The sequence below is a fragment of the Thunnus thynnus genome, chromosome 4, assembly GCF_963924715.1.
Source record: "Thunnus thynnus chromosome 4, fThuThy2.1, whole genome shotgun sequence".
Classification (NCBI taxonomy): Eukaryota; Metazoa; Chordata; class Actinopteri; order Scombriformes; family Scombridae; genus Thunnus; species Thunnus thynnus.
In genome coordinates this window covers 15,891,081-15,911,524 of record NC_089520.1, presented here as the reverse complement: position 1 = coordinate 15,911,524, position 20,444 = coordinate 15,891,081, and the positions used below count along the sequence as shown (strand labels likewise).

At 39.9% G+C, this 20,444-nt stretch overlaps 1 protein-coding gene across 1 annotated transcript in view; it reads right to left on the bottom strand.

Annotated features, from left to right (window-relative positions):
• slc6a11b (solute carrier family 6 member 11b) overlaps positions 1-20,444 on the bottom strand; it is a 31,966-nt gene that overhangs the window by 7,857 nt on the left and 3,665 nt on the right. Inside the window, exons 6-11 of the mRNA XM_067586917.1 lie at positions 17,356-17,488; positions 14,811-14,945; positions 4,274-4,377; positions 3,247-3,371; positions 1,422-1,534; positions 976-1,113 (exon numbers count right to left, since the gene is read on the bottom strand). Coding sequence (XP_067443018.1) covers positions 976-1,113; positions 1,422-1,534; positions 3,247-3,371; positions 4,274-4,377; positions 14,811-14,945; positions 17,356-17,488 — 748 coding nt within the window. The remainder of the gene's footprint in view (positions 1-975; positions 1,114-1,421; positions 1,535-3,246; positions 3,372-4,273; positions 4,378-14,810; positions 14,946-17,355; positions 17,489-20,444) is intronic.

Sequence of the window (20,444 nt, the reverse complement as noted above, 5' to 3'; positions counted from 1 at the left end):
TATGGAGACATGAAAAGCTTTTAGTGGATGAAAGTCCTTCTAATAGTGTGAGAAACCAGATTCTCGTCCATTATTACAATATAAAGATGAAAGGTCTTAAAAGCAGAGCAGAGCTGGTGACATAAAGTAGACGCTGCTACAGATAGATAACTTGACCACAGACCTTTAACAGAGTGCCCACTAGAAGAGATCTTAGGCTCATTTCATAAACACTGAACCACAAAAGGCAGCGGATCACATGATTGGACTAAATAATTTAGTTATTTTAATCTACAACATATGGATTTTTGATCATTTATCTATGAGGTACCTGACAGGGCTTCATCTCAAACTTGTGATTTGATGATGGGGATCAAGCTGATGATGATGATGATGATGATGAGTAGTATTCCTACATAGAAATATAAGATGATGTGAATATGGAAACAAGTGTTTTCCAAGAATATTAGATATCCCCTGTCCAGAAATGAAGTTTATTTTACATAAGTAAAAGTAGTAATATTCTCTCACGATATAAGTAAAAAAATCCAGGTTAAGTATATACCCGCAGTATATATACATACGATTAACCATCAGTAGGTTTATGAGCTTATCATATTGTTTTTCTTGTTTGTAAAATCTTTATCTGTTAAGCATCTAAAGACAGTAAACATAAGTAAAACATAGCTTACCATGCCTAATCAGTCATTTCATAGCAATAAAATGCATGAATCTTTGCTAACCTTTGCTGCAGTAGTATCCACAAAAACAGTTTCATTTTGTCCTTAGTTGTAGTTTGTTGTACTTCCTCTACTTTCTCACCCACTCTTGTTTCTCATTAATTATGTAAACATTTCTTCCTGACAACCCTGTGAATTACTGTTTTGTAGGAAAATGGTTATGAAAGCCTCTCTTGCAACACTGTTTTAGTATATTATTCATATTTTGAAAACTTGACAGGTGGTACCTCGTGATCTGACTATAACTGAGTCTCACCTCCGTACACATGATGAGTCCTATGAGGAAGGAGACGATAGACATGCCAAGAATCAGCAGCTCTCTGCGGTAGCCTCTCCTGAAGGTCTCTGGGTACATGTCCACCACAGCTGTCACTAAGCTTTCCACACACACAAACTGGGAAATAAAAGGAATGCATTATTTCCATAAATGGGAAAGCAATTTGCAATGTAAAAAGAAAAAAAAAATAATATTATACACAAACATATACACAGAAAAGTCCTCCACCAGTGTTATGTGCATGTGATGCATCTATTGTTTGTTCTACCAAACAGTTGCACAAAAGGGTTCACAGAATTAAAACTGAAAGTTGAGAAAATGTCATAAGTTCATAATCATACTTTCTAGTTAAAAGCAGATACAAGGACATTTCAAGTGTTACCAGTGATCATTATTCTCTGTATTCTGACTCTGGTGATCCTCACCTGACTGTCCAGTCCAAGAAAGATAAGCATCATGAAGAAAAGACAGGCCCAAAGTGGAGACAGAGGCATCATAGTAACAGCTTTGGGGTATGCAATGAATGCAAGACCAGGACCTGCATCACAGAAAAGATAGAAACATTAATTTTACTTTTTGTCATGGTCAGGTGAGAATTTTTCTGACAGAAATGATAGGGGCAAGTCAACAGCAATAACCACAGCAAGAACTATAAAGTTAAGCTTTAGGTTCCCTTTTATTAACGTTTTTTATAGTTAGTTAATTCTAGCCTTGACTGTTTTTATTTGTTTGAGTGGGATGTTTTTGAAGCTGCTCTTATCAATATTTTTATGTTATAAAAAGTCATCCCCCAACTCTCCCATTCTCCTCAGAATGGCGGAGTTAAACTAGCAATGTGTTAAAATGGCATTTTAGCACATTTTAACACATTGTCTTGGTTTTCCAGCCCACACCTTTACTGTTTGGGTCTCACAGCTCTCATCACCCTGTTTCCAGCCACAGTGGGCAGCTGAAAAAAAGTCTACAAACTAACTCTACAAACTCTACAAACCACTGTATGCTATATGTCCAGCACCAAACAGCAAACAGACAAAGTTATTGCCTAACTGGTGAACACTGGAGCATTTAGCAGCTAGAGACAGATATTTCCCTTCCTCAGGAGTTGGTTGGACCAAAACACAAAATAAATGAAAGTGTTGCTCTATGTCTGCCGGAAGTATAAATAAGCTACTGTTTGCTAACATGTCTGTCTGTCTAACATCACTGTATGTGCGGCATGCTGGTGCAGCGGTTAGCACTGTCGCCTATCAGTAAGAGGTTCAAACCCACCAGTGTGGGTTCCCTCCAGGTACTCTGGCTTCCTCCCACAGACCAAAAGGTTAGGTTAGTTGGTGACTCTAAATTGCCTATAGGTGTGAATGAGAGTGTGAATGGTTGTCTGTCTCTATACTATATGTTAGCCCTGTGATTGACTGGCGACCTGTCCAAGGTGTACCCCACCTCTCACCCAATATCAGCTGAGATTGGCTTGAGCTCCTTAAGACCTGTCTAGAGGATAAGTGGTTAAGAAAATGGATGGATGTGTTCACAGAATGTTTTGCCCACACTGACCCCAGGTGGCTGGAAAATCAATTACTGCATTGTTAGAGCTTGACATGATTATTGTCTGTTTTATTATGTACTTTCTTCTTTTATCACTGGTCATGCCTGTGTTATATGGTGATAACATGGAAGCTAGGGTTTAACGGGTGGAATTGAACTAAAGACAAAACATGAGTACAGAGAAGCTAAGGGGGCACTATATCTGGTCTAAGGGGATGTTGAAGAGGTGAGATGAGATGAGATGAGATGAGATGAGATGAGATGAGATGAGATGAGATGAGTTGAAATGCTGTTTTGAAATAAGACTGATTGGTTCAAAATAAGATGGGGCAAGTCGTTGCGTTATTTAGCACCTACATTTAGACTCAGACTCAGAAACACATTATCTAAAACATTAAGCTCTGTCCTTGCCATGCTCTGAGACAAACATTTCAAATCTCTTGCTCTGTCATATTCACTAAATCATTCATACTGACTTGAATAAATCATAATGCGGTGGTCTAAGAGCCTAGGTGAAGAGTGGAGTTATATAACTGGTCATGTTTATTCATTTTAGCCTAGTATGATGGATGGGGACACAAAGAATCAGACAGGCTTTCTCCAGTCTATAGTATTTGCTTTTGATATAGCGTATGTCCACATTACAATTCTGAAATGTGCTTTTTATTCAGATTTTTTATTCAGAAATATTGTCTGTTAGTCACTCACCAGATTCTGCAACAGCCTCGATGGGAACATTCTGTTCATAGGCCATGAAGCCCAGCACAGAGAAGATGGCGAAACCTGCGAGGAAGCTGGTGCCGCTGTTCAGACAACACAGCATGATGCAGTCCCTGAGGAGCAAGACAGAAAGAGATCATACTTAACGTAAGACTTTACACCAGAAGTGACACAGACTTTCTGCTTGATCCAGTCTCATGCACAATAATTCTGTCTGATGAACGGAAATTCAAAAGTAGAGTATGTACCAATCCATCCATCTTTTTCAGTTGCCAACATGTTGACAATTATACAGTATATCCAGTGATACCAAACATAAAGTTATTTCCCAAAAGTGGCCTTTTTCTTCACTCACTAAAGGGGAAATATCATACTTTTTGTGGCTTTCTGTTCTATTTTTATACTGTTATGATGTCAGATGTCTACGTTAAACATGGTCAAAAACTTGAGGTGAATGTATGTAAAATGCTCCCTGAAAGTCAAAAGCTCAGGATTCAGCCTGCTCTGAACACTCCGTTTGCAAAGTTTCCTCCGCTTCCTTCTTGTGATGACACAAACAGTTGTCCATCCTGACGCCTTGGTTGCTAAGGTTGTATCATGTGCTGTTTGTGTTATCCACTCACATATTTCAGATTGAATTTGGGCTTAAATACTTCTAAAATACATGTACAGATGTATTTGAGAAGTTTACATTTCGAATAAAGAATAAGAAAAAGAGATGAAATCCTACTACTACTGCCTGTGTACATAGCCTCCAGAGCTGGTGGAAATCTGCCGAAATGCAGCTTTCAGGAGCTGGCCAATCAGAACAGAGTGGGCTCATAGGGACGGGGACAAGAGCTAAAACGGCATTTTTCAGAGAGGCTAAACTGAGGAGCTGTGTAAAGAATCAGTAAAACTAACAAGGAGTTTTTTGAACAGTGAGTCAAGCAAAAATTTCCAGTAGAGCCCCAGAATATAAATATAGACCTATATATAGACCTATATTTAAATATACAAGTATCCACATCCTTACCTGTAGCAGTTATTGTTGTAGGAATTGTAACTCCCAAGAGCAGTGAGACAGCCCAAGCAGATGGCATAGGAGAAGAAGATTTGGGTTCCCGCATCCACCCATACCTATGTATGGTAAAAGTAGGCATAAACGTAAAGCACATACACAGATAGATAACAATTCAAAGGGAACAAAGTTAACATAGACACATACAGAAGTTTTTGGGGCAACATCTTCCAGAACAGCCTCAATCTTCCTCGGCATAGATTCTAAACGTTTCTGAACTCTACCCAAGGGATAACACTATTCTTCAAAAGATATTCCTTCATTTGGTGTTTTTATGATGGAAGACGACTGTAACACATTGGTCCAAAATCTCAATTGTGATCTTGAGACTGGAAGGTGATGTCATATGATTCACTTCATTTCCATATTCAAACAATTGAGTGACATCTTTTGAACTGTATGGAAGCATCTATATTTGTATGTTTCTCTGCTGATTTATTCAGTTTTTTTCTTTGGACATGCACAGTACACACTCACAAACAAATCAAAGTTTCATAAACCTTTAAGGCATCTGTTAATTTGACATATGCTTGTTCAAGCTTCACTGTAATTTCCACTTCATAAATTCTGCTCAGCATGAACAATGTGAATTCTTTGTGTGATTTTTAAAAAATTAATTGAGAACAGAATTAGAGCGAGCAGAGAAGGCTTTCCAATTTACAAGAGATTACCATGATATGCCAAGAGGTTGCTTTTTGTCTGCTCTAAAAGAAAGCCCACATTTCTTTTGTTACACCTGGTTAACCTAATTTTCACTGACTTTGTAATGAACTTTGGCTCTGCTAAACCATTTTCTTTCTCCTCTGAGAGGTGCATGAATCATGGATTAGCATCCTAAAAGTAGACACAAAGTCTTACAGTGCCTAAATATTCATATTCTATTTAATTCTTCCTAAACGCCAGAGACGGTATAAAATACCTGGATATGCATCGCGTGCATGGGCTGGAGGTCAAGACATAATACCAACAAAGTCACACATGTGACCTGTGTGACACAAGCAACCTGATAAAGAGGCTGGCACCCAGCAGTCATTTCCTTTTCATCTTCTCACCCAAACATGCAGGTTGTGCATGTTGTTAGCATTAGCTAGCATCAGTGCTTTACTGCCTATGCCAGTCGCCTCGTAACCTATTGGTTGGAGCTACAATTCCATCCTCCAGTGGCTGCATAGCCAGTACTCATCCCCGCCGGGAGTTTTACAGAAAGTCCAACCACAAAGTGTTGAACTTTCCCAGGAAAGTAGCCAACTTCTTTCCCCAGCGACGTGCCTTGCTCACTTATCTGCTTAGCGTCTCTGCTCATTGCAGGTGAATCGCTATCATGTGCTGTATTAGCTTGTGGGTTTTATACTTGACTGACCAGTCTAGCTGAGGTGTTTTTGCCTTGTTACAATGGATGTGTCGACAGTTGGGGAACCATAGCGGAGAGTGTTTTGTTTCACCCCTGGCTACTGTCTTAACACTTTTACAGTAATTGCATACAATTACACCTACCAGGGTGACCTGTGTGAATTACCAGCGACTCTAGCAGAGTGTGGACTTGAGTGTTTCTCGCTCTACTGCTACATCACCAGCCTTACAGTGATAAAGGTGCTTGTTCAATTGTATGTGTAGCTGAGTGTAGCTTTGTAGCTCAGTCCAGAAGACAGCCATGACAGATGTCCATTGTGCCTTGGGATCAAACACTTTAGGCAGGCACTGACAGAGAATGCTTGACATGCTTTCTCATCAAAAACCCCCTCCGGGCAAGTGGAGACTGAACCCAGTGGTGGTTCAGATGATCTGGGAGAGGTACAGCAGAGTGGATGTGGACCTGTTTGCTTCAGAAACATCAACACTCTGTCCACTGTGGTTCTCCCACTCAGAACCAACCAGTCCATTGGTGCAGGACACGCTGGCACACCCCTGGCCAAACTGCCCCCTGCCTCCTGTATGCCTTCCCTCCACTTCCACTACTCATGCTGACACTTCACAGAATCAACAGATGCAACCACACAGTGCTGCTGGTGGCTTCATACTTGCCAGGGAGGATATGGTTTCCTGTGATCAGTCAACGTCTTGACGAAGTGCCTTAGTCTCTCCCACCGAGAAAGAATCGTCTGTCATAGTTGGGGAGGCACACTTGACATCCTCACCCGGATCACCTTCATCTGCATGTTTGGCCCTTGAAGGGCCGGGCTCACTACTGAGTTCTTGTGATCAGGACGTATTCCATAAATCTGATGCATTGTTTGTCTGTTATGCAGAGCACAGGAAGGGTTGTCCTTTGTCTAAACAGAGGCTCTTGAACTGGGTTGTTGATACCATATATGTGTCCACTTCTTGGGCTTTGAAAGGTGTTCCACTGAGTGACATCTGTGCAGCAGCTGCTTGGGCTTCTTCCTGCACCTTTGCTCGCTTCTACAGAGTTAATGTGGCTGCCCCCCACCTTGTGGAAACAGCGGTCTGCTCCTTCAGTCTGCAACTGGGACTCATTGAGTACAGATTCTTCGTGACTTTGTTAGTATGGATCATCCAGGTATTTCATACCATCTCTGGCGGTGAGGAATAATGAAAAAGAACGAGAGTTACGAATGTGACCAAGGTTCTATGAATTCTGGATGACCACCAGAGTTAATTGTCACTTGGAGACTTGACAAGAAGATTCTGTAGGAGATGATTGCTGGGTGTTAGGCCCCTTTGTCAGGTCACATGTGTGACTTTGTTGGTATTATGTCTCGACTTCCTGCGCATGCCCGGGATGCATATCCGGGTATTTCATACCATCTCTGGCAGTCATCCAGAATTCATAGAACCTTAGTTACATTCATAACTCTATTTCCGCTTCACTAACTCCATTCCTTTCTACAGTTTTTGGTGGGGATTAAAAGTGACAGTCTAATTTAAGGTTTAAAGAAGAATTTAATATTTTACCTTCCTAACTCAAAGCATCATGGGCAGTAGACTTTTCCTTCAACTTTACCCAAATTACATACATTATTATTGCTTAGCTCTAGTGGTATCTAGGCATGCGAATAGTGTTGCTTTGATGTGCTCATATTTTGAGATATGCAACTCTGAGATTTCTGCCACCACCTCAGTACAATGTAGGTGAATGGAAATTTGTTTATGGAGTCCAAAGTACTAAAAAAATCTCTGCCAGAGTTGGTTGTTTGTTCCAACATTTAAAAACTACCTACATTTACATTTTCCTGAAAAGCAACCTCTTAGGTATCATGTGGATAATGAGCAATAGCACAAGATGATGTTTTTACATCACAAAACATTACTTTGACATTGGAGACCACAGTTTGCATCTTGTGTCCTACCAAAAGTCAATGTTTGTTTCTTCCAACCATAAAGGAAATCCTTCTCCAACCTCAACCAAGTAGTTTAAGTTGCCTGAATTTAACCATATCTTAACCATCACAGTGGCAGATCAGAAAACACTCTCATGTGTTATTTTTGGAAAGCAGTAACAAATAAGCAGTTTTATCAGACACGTGTATGAGGAATTGTTTGTAATTGATCAGTTGCTGCAGTGAAATGTCTGTGAGTAATTGTTGTGCAGTTGTGCTGCTCTATTGCTGATGTTGCATCCTGGGCAAGAGAGGAAAGTCCCTTATGGAGACTGTTTAAGATTCATTCATTTTTAACTTTCTCTTGTAGTTTAATCCTCTTTAGGGTCAGTGATTATCCCAGTATACATTGGGCTGAAGAAAAACATCCTGGATAGGTCCCTGTTTCAATGCACAAACTACAAACTACTAACAAAGTAGCACATTGTTAGTAAATACTTGGTGATGAATAGAGGCAAAAGGGTAAAATGCAAATATTTTAAGTACATTTACTCAAGTACTGTACTTACAGTAAGTACATTGTTTTATTTTCATGTTATTATATTTGAACTCCACAACAAATTACTTTCACTCCCCTACACTGCCAGCTGTAGTTACTAGTTACTTTACAGGTTAAGATTTTATATAAAGAAACATATTAAACTGGTGGCTCCCAACTTTGGGAGTCACCTCATGTAAATAAAGCAGTGTCTTGTTGGGGCCCCTTGTCATGTTCCAGATGTCTGTAAGTTGTTAGCAGCTTCACCAAAGTGACTTTTCCTTTCTAAACTTATCCGATGGTTTAATTTAAATAATTGTACAAGGACCATGGAGATAAAATTCTCCAATATTTCACAAGAAGGAGAAAGTGAACAAAGATTTATGTAGCAGAACAATGGTGTGAACCATTGGTCTAAAATAGCAAACTGTATATAAAGTGGTTTTAAAGTAGTTCCACCTTGACCAGCTACAAGCAAAATGCTACAAATTGATGTATCATCATAAATTATGTCACATATAACAATATTTAATTCACAGGGGCCATTTTCTGCATATTAAGTACTTTGATAGTTTGAGAACATTCAGATGATAAATCAGATTTTAAATGCAAGACTTTTACTTGTAATGGAGTATTTTTACATTGTGGTATTACTTTTACTATGTGGAATCTGAGTACTTTTTCTACCACTTATTCCAGTCAGTTGTATTGTTCATGTATATTATGGAAATCAATCAAAGTATCTTGACTCATGGACTACATGTGGATTTACACATGTTTAGATTTTTAACTGAAACAGCAGTAAAATGTCCATTATGTAACTAGTTTGTAGTGCAGCACTGGACCCTAGGACCCACAGGATAGCATGGGGTGCTACCAAATTCAAACTTAATGCAGCATGGCTCTTTGAAAACTCTCTCACATAACCATTCAGCCACTAATCTCATTTCCCCACCGAGAAACAATTAACAAACGCACGGTCTTCGCTCCCTCCTGGGAGTAACCACGGTAACTTCTGTGACCTCACAAACACAGGACTGTTCCTGTGGAAGAACAGGCTTTTCTCTCCTAATGTTCATTAATGTTCCCTTTAGTTCGCCCTCGGCTGATGGCCGCACAGCGCAGGGAAGCCTTAAAGGCCCAGGCTCGGAGAGAATCACTTGTTGATGTTGTGCCTAATTTGGCCGGCTTGTGTTTGGTTATGTTGAGACTGTGCCTCCTGGAAACTTGTCTGCTGTGTGAAAGCTGGATGACATTGGCTGTAAGATAGTGTTCTTGTAATGCACTCTCCATGCTCCTCACTTTCCCCTCTTTTTATGAATGAGATGCATAGGTGTTAGATATTTATTTGAGAAATGCAGCATTAAGATATTTTGTTTAAGTAAATCAATTAGATTTCACTCCCCAGTACTTCTGAGCCACACAGCAATTAATGTAATTTTATCTATACCAAATAATCATCACAATATATCACATTATACAAATGGTGCAGGCCTATAACACTAAGTCAGTGGGGGATGCTCTTAACTCTGGTAAATAGTAATAATGGTTTGTCATTTTTCTACTCATTACAGGATTAATACAGGATAAGTTATGACATCTGCAAAGCTAACATTTAGCAGACAGAAATCTTCACCCAACAGTATTAGGAATGTTACTCCAATTTAACTGCAGCTAAATAAAATCACTTTACAAAAAGCTTCATATACAAAAATACAAAATTTTATACCATGGCAACGCTTTGATTTTGATTGTTTTTTTCTCATTCTTGTCTTAATACCATTATGTCCAAAAAAGTTGGATATAGCATTTAAAAAGACACAGGCAAGTATTCTGGGATGTGGTTTCCAAATATAAGGTATCAATGAGACCAGCACTATAGAGAAAGTTGGATATAATGGCTATTAGGGGAGAATTTTAAAGGGTTCTGAAGGGAAAAGAAGGAAATGGAGGAAGGTTGGGCAAAAAAGTGGAAAGGCCTTCCAAGAAGTGAACATGGAGAGAAAAAAGGTGTTACATATTGCTGTAGTATATTTCTACTATTCTATCCATTTTCTCCAGTTTTTCATTATAAATCTGATATTAGAGAGTGTCCACAATATTGATATCAACTGAAGGCCCCCTCCAGAAATGTTTTATGATATATGAAAATAATCCACAAAAAAAGTTAATTTACCTTGTTAATCCTTAACTTGTCATCTACTCCTGTTTAAAATTTCATTTCAAAAGTTTAACTACTGGACACAAAAAGTCTCTTGATTCACTGAAAAGTCCATTCTCAGTATATGTGCACTATAGGCTTTAAGTTTCCACATCACACATGTGTAAGTTGTATAGTTGACCGTTATTGGCTCTAGACTAGTTGTGATGTCACAAATCATGTTTATGGAAAACCCTTAACCTTAATTGACCGTAATACCATTGTACGATTCAATTCTACTACAGTATGCATTGATATGTTCTCATTTATTTTAGCATCATTCTGGTTTTGAATAGAAGATTAAGGTGTTATTTTTAGACAGTTCAACCACATATACACCAGATTTTTTTCTACAAATAATAAGGTCACATTCAAAGATAGTGACATAATATCAGCACAAAATATTGGCTACTGGCTATCACCACCTGGGCCCAACTGTAGATCCTATTGAGTAAGCTAATCATATATTATTGCATTGCTGATGTCCCTGTTGGACCCTTTGGACAAAGAAGGATACCGCACATTCACAACCTTGTTCTAGCTGTTTGGGATATTAGGGGGAAGAAGGTATTATGCTGCTGAAGAGAAGATAAAGTTAGAAGACAGATTTGACTAGTGAGATAAAAGAAAAGACACATATAGCAGTACATTTCCAGTTGTAATGCCTGGAAAGATAACAAGAAAGGTTGGGGAGCATGAGAGTGTGAGAGGTGTAAAGAGGAGGGGTGATGCACAATGCAGGGTGCAGGGTGAGAGGGAGGGAGAGAAAGCCGAGGAGAGAAAGGTATAGGAAAGAAGAGAATGGGGGAGGCATGATGAAGTTCAGGGGTGTAAAAAGAGCGGGTAACACACAGCCACACACATGGTGAACAGAACAGAGCCCTGATTGTCCCTGAGGAAGCTAATTTAACATCGGTGTCAGAAGTAATGTCTTCCTCTGCCAAACAGCAGCCCTTCTTTATCACCCTCCTTCACTCTGTCTGTGCCTCTGTTTTTGTCTTTGTTTGTTGTTCCCTTTTTTCTATCTGTGTTACTCTTACTCTTCACTATGTAACTGGATCTTTGAATGCACTGCACAACAGCTGTAGAGCCTATAAAGTCAAAAACAACTATGTTTTTTAAAAAATCAAATTTTGCTTCCTTTCTTATTGTAATTTTTAGGAATAGTCTGTTTTTTAAATTTTATTATGTACAGTGCACAAATTTTTATGGTAACAAAGTAAATTTCATTAATATGGGAATATCAAACTAGGTAAAAAATACTTCAGAAACACTTAAATGTGAAAAATTGTTGTCAATTTTCCAGGAGTGAATGTTTTAAGTAAAAAAAGTCTTTGTATACTAGAGTATATCATCCAAACAAGAATTATAGCATGATACCGTATGTTCTTAACACTTTTCTAACCACATGAGAAGCTGTTTTGCCCAATATGTCGTGTGAAACAGGCTGGCATATCTGTCTTTGCAGTTAGGGACTGACTGAATTTCTTGTTATTTCTGTGGCAACAACATTGCTTATTATCACATCCATGTCTCACCCCATGGACCGGCTGTTGCCGTGAACAGTGTAAAAGAGGTGTTCAGACAGGATACAAGTCTGAAGAGGAGGAAGCGATCAAATTGGAGCCTACAGTTTCCTGAAATGTTGTGATATGTTGTGCAGATGTAATGTAAAAAATAGAGAGCTACCCATTTTGCAAGTATGAAAAGATTACACAAAGGAGACATGTTAGAAAACTGGAATATTATCACACTGAATTGGTGTGCTATAAGTTGGTCCTTTAGCCTTCAACTCTGACTGCCTGCGTTCAGCCCCGCATTAGTTACTGTTGCTACACCTGTCAAGATTTCTGTTCTCGCACAGCAAATATTCAGTTTATATCAGTGGTAACGGTGGCAGATTAACCAGTCAAAATTCTTATTCACTTTTGAAACAATAGGTCCTTAAATTCAGACAGAAGTAGACAAAAGCAGGTTTCCCATTTCCATAGTGTTTTTTTTTTTATCAGCTGTAGCTAGCTGGCTAATTAAGTTAATGTTAGCTCCATGTGTTGGTTGAAAACTGTGGCTGACTGTGGGTCTTAAATATGCACTTGATGGCTACATACATATTGTGCTAAAACACAGAGGCTAAGAGTCTGCATCCTCACCAGTTGATGATCCATGCAGAAGGCACTTAAACTGCATTGTTCTTGTATTGCAGCGCCAAGCTAGTTAGTCCTAGTAATAAAAGTAATAAAAAATGTAAGACTAGAGTATTATTTCATTCTACCATAACCTTGTTTGGATGCTGAACTTACTTGTTTGTATTTTCAAACAGTACACTTTAACTTTTAATGTTACAAGAGAAAGGCTTTTGGGATAACACGTGTTTGTCAAATGTAATCCTATCTCAGGTAGCACTGACTGCGGTTTCTAGAGTGTAAACTTTCCCAAATTCAATGAAAAGCAGGACAGAGAAAGCTTTCTAATGTTACCTTAAACCCTGATAGCATCCAGGAGTGTCTTCCACACAGTGTGAAAATACTAGTCAGTGGATGTGCTACCTGTGAACTGCATTTTATTTAACATCATCTGCAAACTAACCTTGGACATAATGTTAAGTTACTACAATAGGTAATAAACAAGTTAGCCAACATGCCAACAATCGCAACTTACAGTAGGATACAAATCACAAATAAATCCACTTTTGCTCTTTTGTTGTTGGTTTTGGAAAACAGAGACCCAAAGATTGGCAGGCCTGTCATGCATAGTTAAATGAGTGAATGGCCAATTCCAAACTCACATCAGAAATCTTTCCGGTGTGAGTGAACTTCCGATTTCTTGTTTTCTTGTTTAACCATGACAAAGAACTTTCCTGAAATGTAATAAACAGGTTCATATGCGCCTACTCTCAGGTTTTAACATTTTAAAGCTAACTCATACTCATACAACTCAAACTGATGGTAAATCTTTTTAAATAATGGTTGTAATTAATCTGTGATATTGTAACATAGTCCCATCTATCTATCTGTTCTCTCACTCTCTCATTTAGACTCCTCATCTATCTCAATTCACGTTGTCATGACACCCCATCCACTGACATTTCTGGAGCACTGTTGCCTAGCGACCTGAGCTGTCTGCCTTTTCCAGACGAGGTCAAGACGTCTGCTCCGTGTGTGTGTGTGTATGAGTTATATGTTAATGCATCACCTCTATTAGCCTCAAATCCTGATCTCTCAACCCTGCAAGTTCTCAAAACTCACTGTTTAGTTGACCCTTGATCATCTCTTCAGCAGCAGGAAGAGCAGGTCCTGATATGACAATCTTAGCTTCATATTAAGCCACAGTAGTATCAGTTCCACTTGAATGGGACATATAAATGCAGCCAAATGTTTCCAACTACATGGAATAGGTGACTATTTCCAATCTTTGCCCTGGGAGAGGCACCATTTAGTTTCTTTCTGCATGAAATGATCAAACAGGCAGTTGTTTTGGATATACATGTGAGTGTTTTGGAGCGATTGATCCCCCATTGCATTAACAATAACACCACCTGTCCCCCTGGCACCTACTCAGCTCCACACAGGTGGGTGTGAGGCAGGGGTATAAATTCCAATCCCTTGTGTCTAGTCTCTTTGCTTTTGTACCTCCTGCCTTTCTGACAAAAACAGTCACATTTTTAGCACAATGCAAACAGATCATCCTCTTGAAAATACCAGAATTACTAGTCGAGGACACATAAACAATACAAATACAGGGAGAGTCATGATTTTCTATACCAAGTCTCAAAGATGAATGTGTTATGTACAGTATTTATCATGTCATATATGATGTCCTGGCTTTATTTTCAGGATCTTACTTAGGAACCAAAGTGTCATTGATGTGAAGCACCCCAGAACTCCCTGTCAGTATCGTCAGACTTTTTCAGCTTCTGTACCTGCAGTTCCAGTCCAACTTTTACCAACTATCAGCAAGAAAATATAGCAGCAGCAGTGTAGACCTGCATTTGTAAACATGATGCATGCCATCTACAGGAAAAGACAATAATAGCTTCTACACCTTCGACGTGTGTCACCTGCGGCTATTGAGTGTTACAGTATCTTTTTTTTTTTAGCTGCAGTGTGCATGGATGTTTCAGGTTTTACATTTAAAACTTAACATAAAAAAGAGTTTTGCTAAGGTGTGCATATTTTCTGCTGAACACTGAGAAGAGAGTAACATTTACACAGCTCTGGGTGACACAGTGTCTGTCCTCTATCCTCTATGACTGTCTTTCTGGTTACATTCAAAAAGAAACAAACAAGAAAAACAGCAGCTCCTTTATAAAACTGTAGTAGTAATACTGATTCCCTGCAGGTGGCACATGTGGAAACAGTTATTACTTTTCTTGCACATAGGTGACATCATCTAGTTGGCACCTACTTATTTTCAAAGGAGGCCAACTATTTTTACTCGTTTACCAGTGGAAGAGAGATGTTTTGGTTCCACGCCTACCTGAGGGTCCGAGAGACGTGAAATGTCTGGGTAGAGGTAGAACTTGATTCCGTCGAATGCTCCGGGCAGCGTCACTCCTCTGATCAGCAGAACCAATAACATGACGTAAGGAAATGTAGCTGTCACATACACAACCTGCAGGAACAAATATGCAAATATTTGTAATACTGATATATGTACATTACAGAGAAAACAGTTAACACTGATTCACTGTCAGAACTTACAGCAGTAGTTACTTAAATAACCTGATATGATGCAGACAAAATAAGTCAAAGTGAAGTGTGCAAAACAAAAAGCCTGCCAACAATAGTCATCACTGAATAATATCGGGCCATCTCCTTGTCTGCCTGTCTTTGTTTTTTTAATTCCTTCACATCTTCAGGACAGACACTGGATTAACCATCTTGTGTTTAACACCTATAATGACTAGACTGATATCTGTTATATGGCATATAGGATACAGCATCATTCCCAAAGATTACAGCACTACATTTACCACATGTGCCAGAAATATAAATTACTGTAAGTGTCAACCCTGAAAAACCAGAATAAAGAGGACACAATAGAACATCTGTTTTGTAAGTATATACTGTATATATGTCTGGTAGGGTATCATGTACAGCACCGCAGCACTTCCATACAGTGACTAGCACTAACCAACACTCCCTTTTTATTGAACTATTCAGGTTTTGCAGAATTGTGCTCAACATCTCAAGACTCTTAGAAACCCCTTGAACAAAGACCCTGGCCTCTTGGAAGGCAGAGGCGGGCAACATACATCCCCTGGCTAGCTGGCATCCAGTCAAAGTCCAATTGAGGACAGAACAGGACAGAACAGAGCCAGGCCAGGAGACTGAAAAGAAAAGAAGGCTCCTCTGGCCCCATCTCTTAAACAGCAGAAGCCCAGAGGAGTGATGCTGGCAGTGTGGGAAAATGTGCTTCTCTTTGAAGCATGCACGGAAGTGCATGGGTACACACACACAGAAATGGACAAACACAAAACTTCATCCACAACATAGAAATATGTGTGAACATACTACAGACACAGATAAAATGGGTGCATGCACACTCCAGTTCCCCATACACTTCTGGTCACATTACTGTACTACTGCATGCAGCAGTTTGATGAATGGGCTCCTAAAGGACTTTTTGTTCATTTTGTTGCAGCATTTCAAGCTTCTGATGCAGTAAACTTCTTAGTCAAACTCCAGGGAAGTTGACACAAAACAAATAAAACTTTATTGTGCCCTCAATAATTCATAAATTGAGGACATCCAGCTTTACTGAAATATCTTGAACCTCCATAACCTTCAATACCTGTATCAAAATGTTTGAAAATGAATCAAATCCTAACCGAGGTAGTGTTTGAACAGTAAGGATCCATGAGCCTTAATGAGACTGTCCACTCTAAGCTCTGTTAATCCTAACGTGGCCTGTAGGGAAAGTGTGGGAAAACGTGTCTCCTGCCTAGCAGATCCCTCCTTTAATTTGACAAATAAAATGATTACACATCCTAAACCCTTTTCTCCCTCTTTCTCTCCATCTCTCTGGAGATGAAAAGGACAATATTCAGTCTCTCCATGGACTTTTGAAGCTCCACATGCTCTTTCCACCTCACCACGGGTAAACATTTAAGCCACCACAAATTTACTGGTCAAACTTGCCCCTGCCTCACCGTAAATCTAACAGGAGGGCTTAAACGTGAGAATGGCTGGCAAACACAGCCAACAAAGCAAACAGCTTAGCAGAGTCGGAACTGAATAGGCTGTAGGGTCTGTGGAGAAGAAAGCACCTCTCTCTTGCAATGAGCTAGCTGTGGTTAATTTCTCATAGTGGGAGAGAGAGAGAAGTAGCAGAGGCGGAGGCTGAGGATATACTCTGCATGCTCCTCATGAACGCTCTCCTTTCCTCCAGTGAATACAGGAATCAATCTTGGACCGGCTGCTAAAGCCCAGCCATGAAGAAGCATTCTCCCCTCTTACTTCACAGCTAGACAAAAGGCACTTCAGGGAGATATAGGCATTGCTGCCTAGTTGTTTTTTTCCCCCCGTCATGTAGAATGTGAACCCATTAATTTTTCCTCACACCTCTCTTTTTTTCTCTTTACTCTCTTTCTTCCCTCTCTTTTTCTCACTCTATCTCTATCTCCCAACCCATTCTGGCTCATTGAATCTGAGGAGAGTTTCTTAAGGGCTGCTGAGCACCCAAAGCAAGGTGCAGAGTCCTTGCTATCCTCCTCAGGGCAGCTGGAAGCGTCTCGAGGAGAGCATTAAAATGGAAAGGGTGATTTGAGGAAAGGTAGAAGTGGGTGGTGCATATCCCCTTTTGTCCTCTATTTGCTAGAGATAGAGTTGTTTTGAGGACAAGAAGGGAAAGTGCTTTAGTGTGTGGATGTTTTTAAGTGCATAAAATGAAAATTAAAACTGCTCCAGGGAATAAAAACTGACAGTAACAGCAAATTAGCATGCACACACATATTCATGTACAAATTCTTCCATCATGAGTTGGACACACAGGACAGTAAAGGTGCATTAATCTGTCTCACCTTGCCAGTTGACTTGGGTCCCTTCCAGATGCAGAAGTAGCAGATGAACCAGGCCAGGGCCAGACACATGGCCAGCTCCCAGCGCATTCCCCCCATGTGCTCAATACCATCTGATATCTTCAGTACTCTGCGTCTGTTTTGGCCCAGAGAACACAGATGATTACTGATTTACAATTTGATTTTAGGGCATTTGGTTAATGATCTTGTGTGACACATGCGTAATCCATTGTAGACACTTTCTGAACAAGGTGAAACAATATTGAGAACATACTCTGCAGACTTTCTGAGATCAGTCTTTCGGCATTTAGTTGTTGCTCTCACTCAAAGTGACTAAGTGCAAACTAAACAAGTTACAACACAGAGAGATGATGATGAAAAATAAATATTGCCTTTGCTGCATATAAATAGTAACATAAATAATGTAATTTCTGCTGGTTAACCATATTCCCCTAGATTATTAGTAATGCACTTCTTCTATTCCTCAACCTCAAAGCTCTGTCATGCTCAGTTTCCAGTACAGTGGTCCATTTTGACAATTTTTGAATATAATGTGCAATGTTGTGCTTCAGCTCAGAAAGAGAAACAAACCTACTTTTATGTTATTTTTCTCACTGCCTTTGCCCTCTAAAGGGCTTTATTGTTCTGTATTGGTTCTCCAGTGCAGCGCAGCACACTGAAAGTCACATGTACTTGCAGTCAGTCAGAATGAGCATAGCGTGTCCCACAGTACCTGTCATATTTATGAGGCCAACCCATTAGTCCACTTTCTGTCTGTGACTCAAGGAGCAACATTGCCTTGAGGAGACTGACCAGTATTTATCTACTCTATCCTCTGTGATTCCCGTTACTATTTCTTACATTCCTCCTCAATGGTAACTCATCCTGCAGCTAACCTGGAAACTGGCAGTTGAGTATGCAGGTTCCAGGTTGTGAATAATGCAGATTTGCCTGCAGCAATTTCATTTATGCAATGTGGAACAATGCAATCTTGAAGATGACAAGGTGAGGGTGATATAGCAACAATCTTTCTACTTGTGGCTCATCTGCCCCTACACCTAAGAATAACAAGTCACTTTTTATGTGCCATCTGATAATGAAGACCTGGAGGTGGAGAGCAAAGGGTTGAATCACATTAGCCTTGTACCCTGACTGAGTCCCTGCTCCAACCTGGCCAATGTGCTATGAGGGTCAGGTCAGATTAGCAGGAGGAGGACACCCTCCTAAGTGAGCGGTCACCTTCACAAATGCATTCTTGATGGAATGGGGAGGTAACTGTACTGTAGGTAACATGGCAGCTCTCGAGGAGAGACATCATACAAGCCTACATGATGCTCCATATCCTCCAACACTTCGAGCTGCTACTGAGCAACAAGGATGTGTTGGTAGATCAACGTCACTGTGGTGGCCTTCATCAACAAGACGGGAACAGTCCAGTCTGCTCCACTGTTATGACCAAGGAGAATCATTGCCCAAACTGAAATGGGCAATGGAGAGTTGTTACCCTCTGAGAGGTCTCTATGTGCTTTAAATGTTGGGGCAAAATAACGTCCAAGGGTGACCACCACCAGACCAGTCAGCCATGACACTGAACCAGACACCCACTGCCCACTGTGGTTCACCTTGAATCAGTTTGACAATTCATCTTCAGGAGTAGCACCACCACTTAGTCAACAAGCTACTCAGTAGGCTCATGGCTGCCATATATATAGCTGGGTACCCGAGGAAAATCCCAACTAGTAAAATCAGTGCATCCCTCTGTAAGCCGATAGAATCTGTTAGATGGGACCTAACATTACAATGCAAAACCTTCAATCCAGAACAGTTGCAAGTTGAATATTTTGTGGTGTATGTTGTTGTAATGGTGGAGTCTTACTAATTCATTATCCCTGAAAAAAGTTCTTCATTTTGATATACCTACAGGTGTAACCCTGATACAGGTCATGTAATCAGCGGTAATGACATCATAGGTAGTCGGCGGTGGTGAATAAACAGTGCATTTCCTGTTTGTTGAAGCAGAGCCAGGCAACAGCATTGATGGAGGATGAGAAGCGAGAGTCGGAGCCACAGAGCTAAACGGTTTTGCCAAATCTTTGCCACCAAGTTCACCCCCGGAGATCCTGACCAGCCATTGATCATCGTGACATGTTCTTGGTGGCCGGCCACAGGCTAGGTCCAACACAGCCCCCCTGTCCTTCCTGGTCAGCCAAAAGGGCAAGATGTGAACACTAATGTGTGTAATACCTGGGCATACTCTAAAGTACATGAGAATTGGTTTTATATGTATGCGTAGCACAGCATATTTCTAGAGTGTGACCTGCATGCATACTGTTTATGTGAGTATGATACAGTAGGTGTGCAAGTTTCTTAGGTAAATTGTAATATTAAGTAGTTTTTAAGGGTTCAAAGGATATGGTTCAAACTAGGGGAAAGCAGAGCATGCAGAGTATCTTCTACCTGGTCACATAAATACTATTTAACCAACATAAACAGTATTTGGTTTAGTTAGTGTTACCAAAGAAACATATCTTATATTCCTTTACTGATTTGTGATTTTTTTAAGGAAGTGACTATTGGTATGAATTCCGCTGTGTCAATAGTCCATTTATTGTTGGTACATAATTATTACACATGCATATTGGTATTGATTGCACAAGATCATGTGATCAAATTTAAATTGTTTTAAAATTGAGGAACATTTTTACTTGCAGGTGATACACCTATCTTTTCTATGGTTTGGGTTAAGATGGTTAGGTTTAGGCACAAAAAAAATAGTTGGTTAGGGAAAGATCATGGTTTGGGTTAAAACTGTAAAATGTAGTAAAAATGTCCCGTTTAATGTCACTAAAATGCCCAACATGACAGTAAAAAATGTCAAGTTAGTGGTCTACAAGAGGTCAGTATATTCCGCATATATTCCAATAATTCGGTACCAGTAAAACAAACTACTATCAGCACGGAAAACCAGTCCAGACCAACAGCCTGTGGAATACTGGCATAGAATCCCGTTCCGAGTCAATAGTTGGTAAATTATTGAACTGGTTCCGTAGCTGTAGTTGGTGCCTTTTTTTAAGTCTAAAAAACTCCTACAA